The sequence below is a fragment of the Saccoglossus kowalevskii genome, chromosome 20 (assembly GCF_978046115.1).
Source record: "Saccoglossus kowalevskii chromosome 20, keSacKowa6.1, whole genome shotgun sequence".
Taxonomy (NCBI): Eukaryota; Metazoa; Hemichordata; class Enteropneusta; family Harrimaniidae; genus Saccoglossus; species Saccoglossus kowalevskii.
The window spans coordinates 9,366,294-9,378,608 of NC_140660.1; the positions used below are offsets into that span (position 1 = coordinate 9,366,294).

At 35.3% G+C, this 12,315-nt stretch overlaps 1 protein-coding gene across 1 annotated transcript in view; it reads right to left on the reverse strand.

Moving 5' to 3' along the window:
- The window catches only part of LOC102802324 (uncharacterized), a 94,888-nt gene that overhangs the window by 27,570 nt on the left and 55,003 nt on the right, over positions 1-12,315 (reverse strand). The window contains exons 14-20 of the mRNA XM_085494554.1: positions 12,008-12,238; positions 9,290-9,322; positions 4,014-4,062; positions 3,349-3,542; positions 2,408-2,647; positions 1,486-1,638; positions 945-1,043 (exon numbers count right to left, since the gene is read on the reverse strand). Of these exons, the coding sequence (XP_085350680.1) occupies positions 945-1,043; positions 1,486-1,638; positions 2,408-2,647; positions 3,349-3,542; positions 4,014-4,062; positions 9,290-9,322; positions 12,008-12,238 (999 nt within the window). The remainder of the gene's footprint in view (positions 1-944; positions 1,044-1,485; positions 1,639-2,407; positions 2,648-3,348; positions 3,543-4,013; positions 4,063-9,289; positions 9,323-12,007; positions 12,239-12,315) is intronic.

Genomic DNA, 12,315 nt, shown 5'->3' on the forward strand with positions numbered 1-12,315 from the left:
TCTGTCAACACATTGATTTCTATAAAACAAATCAAACAGAAAAATGTTTTATTTTAATTTTTTTGTTTTACCAAATTATAAATATTTTAGTGATGAAAATTTTAAACGATTTACAGGATTTACCGACATATTGAGCAATAATTTAAAAAGCTGCAATATTAATTTACATTATTTTCCATGATATTTATATTATTGTTTGATGGTCTGTCCTCTGAGATATAATAATTTAAAAAACAAATACAATAAAAATTCATTTTTCAGCTAAATAACCAGAAAAAAAAAAACATTTTTTAGTTTATTTAACATTTATGAATGATCAAAAATATGAATTAAAATTTTGTTATTTGTGCATTTCTACAATTTAAAAAATCTAGTTTTACAGCTCTCAGGGAACACACACATTATTGCTATGAATACAGCATTGATAATATACTTGAAATTATTAAAAGGACGATGGTCGTCGTGCCCCACATATGTGAGATATGGGTCTCATTATAAATAAAGATGGCGACATTGACTGTTGCACAGATCAGCGAGTACAAACTGAGATGTTACCAAACTTTAATTATGTAATTTTTTGGTGATTTCAAAGTCGCATTAATTTTAAAACTCATACTCATCAGAAAAGTGCATTGAACTTCGCGAGAAAATAAATGTTAATCAACACAAATGTTACACATGCATGGCGCGGCGACCACCGCCTTTTAATAATAATATGAAATATAATTATTTTTTACATAAAATCACATTGTCCCAAACTCGTAGTTAAAACACAAAACTGTTACATATAACTTTACATGGAAAAAAAAATTTAACTAAAAATGGAAGGGGAAAAAAAAACAATTTTACTCAAGGAATGATCATACATGTTACTGTTACCATGACAACCCACACTGAATATTAGAGACATTAGGTTTACTGCTTGGCATGCTGGGTAATCTTACCATCTCAGCACGTGAGGTTTGCTGTGAGTGGTCAGTGATGGAAGGAAGCGGCGTGGTCTGCGTTTCGCCGTCCTCAACCTGACCGATATCATCATCCTGCTGGAAAAATGTTGCATGAATTGAAGAAAAAGAAATAGAACAGTTAGAGGAAAAGGATAAAACTGCACCAATCAATGAAGACAAGAAGTGACTCGAATAAATTCCCATTTTGTATCACACACAGAACACCAGTTTTGAATATTATTAAAGTTGAAAAGGGAACTAGACTAAAAGTTGGATGACATAAAAAAAAATGCAGACAAAACAAAACATAACAATCATTGTTGAACTATTATCATTATTGAAGGATTTGATTGTTAATATTTTACTAAAAATTAATTTAAATAATTTGAATACATGTCCACCACATGACACACATGTGTTCACAACATGCACATAACATGTTTGCCACATGCACATCACATGCACATCACATGTCCGCCACATGCACATCACATGCCCATCACATGCACATCAAATGTTTATCACATGATATGCCTACCTTGCTTTCAGGAGTCTTTAGCGTGGAGTTATCCAAGTTAAGAATTGCTCTTTGCTCCGGAGTCAACCTTTTAACTTCTTTCTTAGGTTCCGCTTCAGCTTCGGGTTCCGTCTGTGATTTTAGTTTCTCTTCAAGAGCAGCCTTGTCCCTGACCTACCAAAGATCATTGCAATGCACAATAAGCCATGAGCCATGCTTGGGTGACGTACAAATGCCGCAAATGGATGAAAGCCATGTGTCGTTTTAATAACTACAACTGCGTTCGGTTGTGTATATTGTCATTCATCATTTAAATAATGCATCTCTTAAATACTAGCCCATGCAGACCTAATTAACCGATGTCTCTTCAATGTTGCATCTGGATAGAATGAATCTGAATCGCTGGCGATGGCATTATGAGTCAATGCCAAGCTAATTTAATACAAGAATTTAATACTAGTTTGTTTGTTGACAAGTTTTTTTTTTTTTTTTTTGATGTATCACATTTTGCCTAGTATATATGCTTTGACTCAACCTCCATTCCACAGATTCCCTTAAGACTCCATCTAGAGAAATGAACTTGTGTAGTCGGAGTATTGCAAATTGAATTGACCTCCGATTTGAAACTTCTTGGCTCACTCATCCATGATATGCCTCACCAATGGTTTGACTCACCCTTTACAAAGTTCCATGGACAACCCAAATGAATGGGAAACAAATTGTATCATGTTCAGCTAAATAATGAGTATTTTTTGAAGAAAAATTGAACAATTTTGCTACAGCAGTTTGGCTGGATATGACTCTATTTTTAACAGGGCCTTTAGAGACAACCAGGTCATACTAAACACAAACAGAACTTGACTTCAGCTCAGGTCAACTAACCGTGGGTGGGATACAACAATCACTACGCTACCTATTGAAAAAATAAAAAAATATATCTCACCAATTTTTCATGTTCATTGATTAACGCTTCTAGCTGCAGCATCGCATCATCAGCTTCTTTCTCGGCGTCCGCCTGCAACCGCTGCGACTGTTCCACCTGGTCTATGAGTACCTGTCTCTCTGATTCCCATTTGTGTTGATTATCTCGATACTGGGATTTCAATTTGTTGTATTTCTTTGTACTATTGTCATCTTTGGTTGGTTTGTCTCCTTCTTGCAAGGCTGTGATCACTAACAAGCTCTGTGATTGGTTAAACAGTGTCACATGATTAAAATACTGCAATCTGATTTGATGAGGTGACTGAGTGATACACCCTGATTTGCCACTTATAATATCACTCTGTCAGAACTATCACTTGGGGTCAAATGGTCGACTCAATCAGAAAACTAGGGTTCAAAACAGTGGTGCATACCTGTATACTTTGGAAGTACCCCTGCTCTAGAGTTAGTTCGTCAGAGCAAACAGCTCAAAATTGCAGCTGAAACATATTTTGCTTTCATTGATTCATGCCATCAAATCATTTGCAAATCATTTTTTGTTCAGTATTATCCAGGTTACAGGGCCTTCATGCAATAGTTACTCAGGTTACAGGGCCTTCATGCAATAGTTACTCAGGTTACAGGGCCTTCATGCAATAGTTACTCAGGTTACAGGGCCTTCATGCAATAGTTACTCAGGTTACAGGGCCTTCATGCAATAGTTACTCAGGTTACAGGGCCTTCATGCAATAGTTACTCAGGTTACAGGGCCTTCATGCAATAGTTACTCAGGTTACAGGGCCTTCATGCAATAGTTACTCAGGTTACATGACCTACATGTACTAGTTATCCAGGAATACTTTATTTTTGCTTGGAATTAATTTTCGCTATTTTCGCTGAAGGGATAATTCAGTTATGAGATGACTGAATGATACACCCTTTATCCAATTTACAGGGCCTTACCTCCTTCCTGTATTGTTTGAATCCACTTCTTAATTTCTCTTGTGGTAAAGCCGCCCATTTCTCTTCGTCTTCCAGCGGTATTTTGTCATCAAACGGCACTTCCTGTACAGTTTCCAGGTTGGATTTACCGCGTGATACAGGTTGAGGAGTCGGTACTTTCATGGAATCACTGCTACCCTGCTTCTCCACTGAACCTGAATAATAACAAGGAGACATGAGATAAGGCCAGGGACTCTGAATAATTGATGAATATTTGCATGAATTGTTGAAAATGAACAATTTCACTATTGCTTGTGTGATGCCCTCCCCCAAATACCCATAATTCTTTGAAATAAAACAGTTTGGCTGAACATGATGCTCTTTTTAAAGTGCGGTGGTCGTCGCGCAGCCCGTGTTCGAATTTCATGTAAATAAACAATGCATTTTACACGCGTTGTATACGTCGCTATGAGTCCCATATCGAACAGGATGCGCCCTTTAACAAGGCCTACCTATTAAATGTAGCGTTCTGACATTACCTGGTCATACTAAACACAATCAGTACAACACATGTCATCAGAACCTTGGCTGCATTATATGAACATACTATTACATCCATGGTTGTAAAATCGATAAAACCAAATGCATACTATACTATCATCGGTAAAACCGGTAATTTTACTTACTTTTGGTTGCTGTAGAAAGATTGGTATTCTGTCTACTACTGAACTGATCCTGCAAAAATAATAAAATAAATGATGTTAAAATAATTTCCAAGAATTTTTATAAACAGAGAACATGCACATACATCATATCAAAATTGTGTCCTATATGGTTCTACAGATTGAATGTTTACAAACAAGAAGGTGTCTGCACTGGACAGCATGCGTCAAAATAATGATTAGCGCCCTCAGTGGCTGTATGACACTAATATTCCACTGCTGTTTTTAAACAACTTGTTAACTATAAATAAAATGTAAACTGAAAGCAATTACTCTTAAAGATTTCTTCTGTTGTTCCTGATATGCAGCAAAGGAGAGAGAAAAATAAGTAGCATTAATAGTAAGACTAAAATAATTTGATGCTAGGGGGCCCAATACCAACAAAGCTCAGCTTGAAGGGTACTGAGAACCACACAACTTAGTGTTTTTCAGTTCCAACTTCAGGCATAAATAATTCAATGTCAGGATAAATTTCAGTTCAGGGGGGAAAATAAAAAATGCACATATACACAACATTTTGTTTTCCCAACATGCCTTGCATCTAATGTCATTGACATAAGGAATTGAACTGTTCTATTTTAATATTTTCTGCCTCACATAGGTGTAACTGCTTTTCAACCACTGAGATGAGTGGAAAACAAAGCATGCTGGGAAACTATGCTGATCCATAAAATATAAACTTGTGCAAATTGAAGTAGAAAACAGGGAAGCAACTTTGATGTTGTTAATGTGTGTCTCAGGGTCATACAAAGTACCAGGATGTGTGGCCTTTGTAGATCAGTGCGACCTATGAAGGTCTCCCAAAGTACCAGGATGTGTGACCTTTGTAGATCAGTGCGACTAATGAAGGTCTCCCAAAGTACCAGGATGTGTGACCTGTGAGGGTCATACAAAGTACCAGAATGTGTGACCATTGTAGATCAGTGCGACCTATGAAGGTCTCCCAAAGTACCAGGATGTGTGACCTGTAAGGGTCATACAAAGTACCTGGATGTGTGACCTGTGAGGGTCATACAAAGTACCTGGATGTGTGACCTGTGAGGGTCATACAAAGTACCAGGATGTGTGACCTTTGTAGATCAGTGCGACTAATGAAGGTCTCCCAAAGTACCAGGATGTGTGACCTTTGTAGATCAGTGCGACTAATGAAGGTCTCCCAAAGTACCAGGATGTGTGACCTGTGAGGGTCATACAAAGTACCAGAATGTGTGACCATTGTAGATCAGTGCGACCTATGAAGGTCTCCCAAAGTACCAGGATGTGTGACCTGTAAGGGTCATACAAAGTACCTGGATGTGTGACCTGTGAGGGTCATACACAGTACCTGGATGTGTGACCTGTGAGGGTCATACACAGTACCAGGATGTGTGACCTGTAAGGGTCATACAAAGTACCAGGATGTGTGACCTGTAAGGGTCATACAAAGTACCTGGATGTGTGACCTGTGAGGGTCATACACAGTACCTGGATGTGTGACCTGTGAGGGTCATACACAGTACCAGGATGTGTGACCTGTAAGGGTCATACAAAGTACCAGAATGTGTGACCTGTTAGGGTCAAAGTACCAGAATGTGTGACCTGTTAGGGTTATACAAAGTACCAGAATGTGTGACCTGTTAGGGTTATATAAAGTACCAGGATGTGTGACCTTTGTAGATCAGTGTGACTAATGAAGGTCTCCCAAAGTACCAGGATGTGTGACCTGTGATGGTCATACAAAGTACCTGGGTGTGTGACCTGTGAGGGTCATACACAGTACCAGGTTGTGTGACCTGTGAGGGTCATACAAAGTACCAGGATGTGTGACCTGTAAGGGTCATACAAAGTACCAGGATGTGCGACCTGTGAGGGTCATGCAGAATACATAAATTTCTTTTTCACACCATGCATTATATTTCACACCCAATGACTGAACAGGGATCAAAACAGGATGTAAAATAAAATGCTGCAGTGACACATATTGTGAGTTCCATAGAAAAAGTGCTAGCTGGTTTACAGTTTAAATGCAACTGAACTTATCAACTTTTAGTTTCCCCACAAAAAGATTTATTGAAAGTTCATGTCAAATTTTATATATATATTGTGATTTCTTGAAATTTCATTTCTCAACACTTTCATAAAATTTCATTTAAATCTATCTAACCAAACAGGGAAAGTACACATACCGTAACAAAACCTATGAAGAAAGAATGAGTAAATGTTTCAAATACAGTGGCCCCTCGCTAAGTCGCGCCTCGGTAAGTCGCGATTCGGCTAAGTCGCGGGTACTTGGATGGCTCCCAAAATTTCTATTGTGTTTTGACAGCAGTTTTGAAGTACAAAGACTAATGTTTCGTGGCATAGTATTTTTAACTAACCGTTAAAGAGACAACTTAACACCCACTGTCCGTCAATTGCTGAGATGCAATGGGTGACGAGGGCCTTACTCAAGGTGTCAACAGGGGTGTCGAGTAGTGACCGTACGTACTTCTTGGCCGGTCCCATTTTGGTATACCTTTACAAAAACTCGCTACAATGAGTTGAATTCATAGAATTCTGATCTCTATTTCTCAATTGAGCAGCATGTCAAAGCGAAAGCTACATGTATACAGCCTGTTCGTACGCCATAAACTCACGGCGATCGACCGTGTCAAACCAAGTTAAGGGTTGCACGTGGTTGAGCCCACTATTCGTGGGTGGGTAAAAAATGAAAAGTAAATTTGTTTTCAAAGTTGACCAAGAGGCGGGACTGAACAGAAAAACAAGCGAAAGTGTCCGACAATGATGACACCGATAAAGCTGTTTACGTTTCTTTAAGAACGGTCTGCCGGAACTCCACTATCTGGTCCCATCACCCAATGCAAAGCATACAACTCAGATATGACGACTTTGAATTTAAGGCCAGTTCAGGGTGGTTCTTGCGATGGCAAAGAAGACACGCTATCGACACACGCAGTCTCAATCCAAGACGAAGCTCGATCTGGGAACATTGACGCTGTCGGAACTTTTCCCGAAAAACTGAGAGAAATTATCTATGAAGGTGGTTATTTTGACGAACATGTTTATAATTGCGATGAAACTGGTTTATTTTGGAAGCTGTTACCGTCGAAGTCGCAAGCAACAGCAAGCGGCCCACATAATATCAGACCCAAACAAAATAATCAACGCAATGTTTACAGCAAACATAATCATGATTTTATTCGAATACTGCCTGACACATGTGATGATACATCAATTAACTAAACCGAGGGTTTATATGTGCTTTTTATATGTTTTTCAATGCACGACCTCCTTCTTTCACGACGTCCCTCGGTAAGTCGCGGCCCTCGATAAGTCGCGGTTTTTGCTTGGATCCCAACACCCGCGACTTAGCGAGGGGCCACTGTACCATTTTAGTCAAATTTTATCACAATAAAAATTTTCATAAAAAAATTTTAAATTCTCCATATTCGTTCAAAAATTTTAATCATAGCTTGCAGCCAGCAAGAAAATACATCCATTTTGTCGAAATTAAAAAATAAATTATAGAAAAATACATTAAACATTCAAAATGTTTGGAAATTCAAAAATATTGGCGGGAAAAATTATGGTGTTCAAAGGTTTAAACAAATCATGGTTCAGGACTTTTCACCACCAGACTTTCTTGCCCAAATTTTTCTGTGTTTTTTTCTTATATTCTTCAATATTAATATAAATAAACAGTAATTTTGGACCCAATGACAAAATTTGAGTAAATTTTCAATTTTTATTCAACAATTTTGGTATTTTTGTCCCAATGTTCTGAAAACTATATACGGTACTATTTTGTGAACTTGAAAAGAGGGAACTAGTAGTGAAAAGGTTACATTATATGGTAGCATTTCTTCAGAACGAAAGATACTGCCACCTAACACCTATACTCCCTAAGTTACTGTTGATAACTCTACCCTTTAAGATTGGCAAAACTTTACAACTACGGAACTCACAATACAAGTGTAAAAAATCGAAGTGTCACTCTGGGAATGGGAATCAAATCGTCAATTCACACCAGTTACCCAGTTTTCTCGTAACCAGATGGATCTCTCAATGATCCCGGTCCTCATCTGTGTGGAAATTTACATATTTAACCAATATAAAGATTAGAAATGAACTCCTCTAGTAACCCATAATGCATTGCCTCATTAACACACAACACTTTTGTCATCATTCACAAATTCTATGCATACATAATTTTTTTCAGAATTCTTTCAAAATTTTGATCAAGAATTGTAGCCAGTATGATTTTATACCAATTTGATTCAAAACTATCCCAAAAAATACAGAAAAATACATAAAAAACAGACAGAATGTTCCATCCAAATTTTGTGAAAACATTATTTAACTCTCAAAAAGTGGAATGCACAATACTGTGAAATACTTTATTTTAGCTGGAATTAATTTTTGCTGAAAAGGCATTTTGGGTGTTTTGTATGGAATTTATTTTCACTGATTTTTGACGAGTTGAATGTGAAATATAGGGAAAAAAGTATATTCGCTGGATTTTATTTTCACTGAATCATTCTTTCAGCGGAAATAGCAAAAATAAATTCCAAGCGAAAATAAAGTATTCTACAGTATGCAAATGGCACATCATTTGAGAACGGTGAGGCCAAATAAAACTAATTTATTTTTTTCAGTAACAGATTCAAAATTACTTGGGTTAAGTAGGTTTTTATTTGATGGAACATAATGTTTTAGTGAAAATAAATTTATTTACAGTAACTTTATTGCCTACGAACCATAAATACTTTAATTTAGGCATTTTTCAAACATTTCAATCGCCTAAATTTGAGTATAATTTAGTTTTTCATAATCACTGATACTTATTCAATGTTTATCGTGAGTAGATTGAATGGGTGAACTTCATTTTAACATTGAGCTGTAATCGCTGTGAAAAGTTTTCAATGCTGAGATTATTTTTCGAAATTACTAATTTCTGGATTGAAAAAAAATTGTGCTATTTTTCTGCCGAAATCAATGCCAAAAAATTGTACTACTACATTGATAAATCTCTTCTGTGTTGTATTTGCCATTCAGTGAAGTCACTGAATGCTTAAATTGGAGAATTTACAGTGATACGGTATTTGATAAAGACAATGCCAAATTGAAGATGTTACTCTTATTCAGAAAAACACAAATACACACACACACACACACACACACAGGAAGGGAAACCACAAAGACTCCTATTGTGTGCTTAAAACACAGAAGTCATAAAAACTAAACTTTAATATTGTACTTACTGATTTTTTTCTGCTTGGTGGTTTACTGCTCACCTGTAAAGGAGAAATGTATCAGTGAGCGAAACGAATCTAGTCAGGAAGACGACGTACATAGTGAAGCAGCTTTTACACGCTATGACGGGGGTTACGTTTTTGCAATGACTATTATACAATAATGTAAATTACATTAACATGTGTACTTTAAATAAATTAACAGTGCAATGAGATGGCAGAGATGTGATGTTTCTTGCTGCATTCTCAAAAGAATACAGTAAAATATATCACTGACCTAATTTGCATAATACTAATATGCTAATAACCTGCACTGTACTAATTGCTATTGTTCTCTAATGGCTACCCAAATAAAAACAGCGGATCACTACACTAAAGTACCCTGGGAAGAGTCTGGGTTGTTGTAATTTGTTGCCGGCTACTACACCCCTAATGAAACCTATTTTTTTGAGAATTTTGAACAAAAAAATTCTGAAAACTTCTTTTATGTTTTTTTTTCTTCAGAATTTCTCATTTTTTTTAAATAAAAGAACTAATATAAAATCTACATAAAAAAATAAACAAAGAATGATCATAAATGTCCTAGCATTGACACAAAAAAGCTTTTTGAAGCAAAATTGAACTTTTTAGCGTAAGGAAAGAGCTAATTGTACACATCTGCTTTTTTAAAATATCAAATAAAATAAAATAAAAAAAATTTCGTTTTGTGCGAACATCACAAGGTCAGTTCTAATCACTGACCTACTCAGACGATTGTCGAAACCGAAAACAACATTTTTGATGTGAGTTACGTGTTAAAATAGACGTACACTTACTAATTTAGACGACAACTGAAGCGGCAAATTGATCATTTCCAAATTTAACAGAAATCAAAAATATGGCTTGCGAGTATGACACAAAACAGCGATTAACGACAGAGAAGATCAGAGAAATACGAGATACGTCAACAATCAAAAAGTTCATTACATTAAGTATTTTGATTATAGCTACAAAGTAATTACACAGTTAATAATGTTCCAGACTAAACACACAAAACCGAGTCAACTGTTGTCATGGTAACAGACACAAATTATAAACAGTCAAGTGACGTCTCTTTTCAGATGTTGTACTATTTAGACAAATTGAATGTAATTGCGTTTAAATCAGTTTTTTTTTTGTAATTGTCTGAGAGTTGTTCACATATAAAAGTGAAGTACTAATAGTTCTATATATTTGGTGCAAAACCACACCATTCAACTTTCGACAATTTGGTTTTTTTTAATATCAAGACTAGTCCAACGCTGGTTTGCACGCTGTTTTTTAATTTAGAATATCATTTCTAGCCAAAATGCGTTAGGACTGTTTTATGTTCCTAATACATTTTGAACAACATTTTTGACTTTATTATGAAATGACAACTGACTCGTTCTCGCAGTATTTAACCAAAGTTGCACATTGAAAGTATATTTTCTGCCAGTGTCAGTGACCTTTGCAAAGTTTTGTTTTCACAAAGCCATCCTGAACATTTTTAACAGTGAAAATTAAATGGTTTAAATGTAGGTCTTAATCTTGTTGATATGATTTTCAGAAAAAATTATGATTTATATTTTTTATTGTTTTGCACCGAAGGATAAAGCATTTTCAAATATAACTATGACTGCAATGATATGGATGTAATATTGACAAATAACTTAATGACATTTATTTATTTATTTGTTTGTTTGTTTGTTTGTTAAATAATTTTAATAATAACTATTTTTTAATAGTCTAAAGTTTTGTGATTACAGGATATTCAATTCTGATTTAAAAAAAAATAAACAACATCCACAAATGATAAACAAACAAATAAATAAATGAATAAATAAATAAATAGAGATGAACAATTATTTTAAATGTGTCTATGTGATCAAAACCAAAATACTGTCAATTATTATACATCTGGAAACAAAAACAGAATTATTTTTTTCAACAATAACCTAAATATTTGTCACCATGCACAAAATAACCATGCATAATTTTTTCAATTTGAAATCTACTTCAGGGTAAGTTATGTCCATTTAAGTCCAAAATCAAAAAAAAAAAATCTAGAAAAATACATATAAATATAGAAAATGTTCTGATTTTGCCAAAGAGTGTATGCATTTGTCTTTTTCAGGTCTTGTCATACTTCAAAACATTTTCATACATTCAGGTCCTTAAGAATGGATACATTTCTTTCAATTTTCAATATCAGATGTACAATAATATACAGTTCAAACTCTGCTGATTACATATGCAAATATATTCACAATGGCTGATTACATATGTAAATATATTCACAATAGCTGATTACATATGCAAATATATTCACAATGGCTGACTATATATGCAAATACATTAACAATGGCTGATTACATATGCAAATATATTCACAATGGTTTATTACATATGCAAATATATTCACAATGGCTGATTACATATGCAAATATATTCACAATGGCTGATTACATATGCAAATATATTCGTGGTTAGTTAAATGAGCAAATATATTCACAACACACAGTGTATCATAGACTACTTTAACCAATCAAACAGCTATAAATTACATATTCAAATACATTCACATCACACGGTGTACATTGTGCACTACAGCATATGCATCGTGCATTACATGACCAATCAAACACAACTAATTACATATGCAAAGTTATTCATAATCAAAATGTACATCAACATGCATTAGCTGCCAATCACCAAAACCGAACTTACATCACCAGATTTTGGATTTAATCGGTTTGCAGTTATTTTATTTCGTTTTTTATCACCAATCTCACGTGAAGCGTTCTCGTCAAAATCATCAGCATTTATTTCGGTCAAGTCGTTATCATGTTCAGTAATTAGTTTAGGTTGAACCAACGTTGATAAACTTTCCATAGAAACGCTTGGTGATACAATAATGGTTGAAGTATTGCTAACGGACGGTGTTAACAGCGAATGAGACTGGGTTACCACGGAGGGAGAGAAATAGGTGTTAATATGGAAGAGGAAGTAGGAGGGGGCAGGTGGCTAAGTGGCGG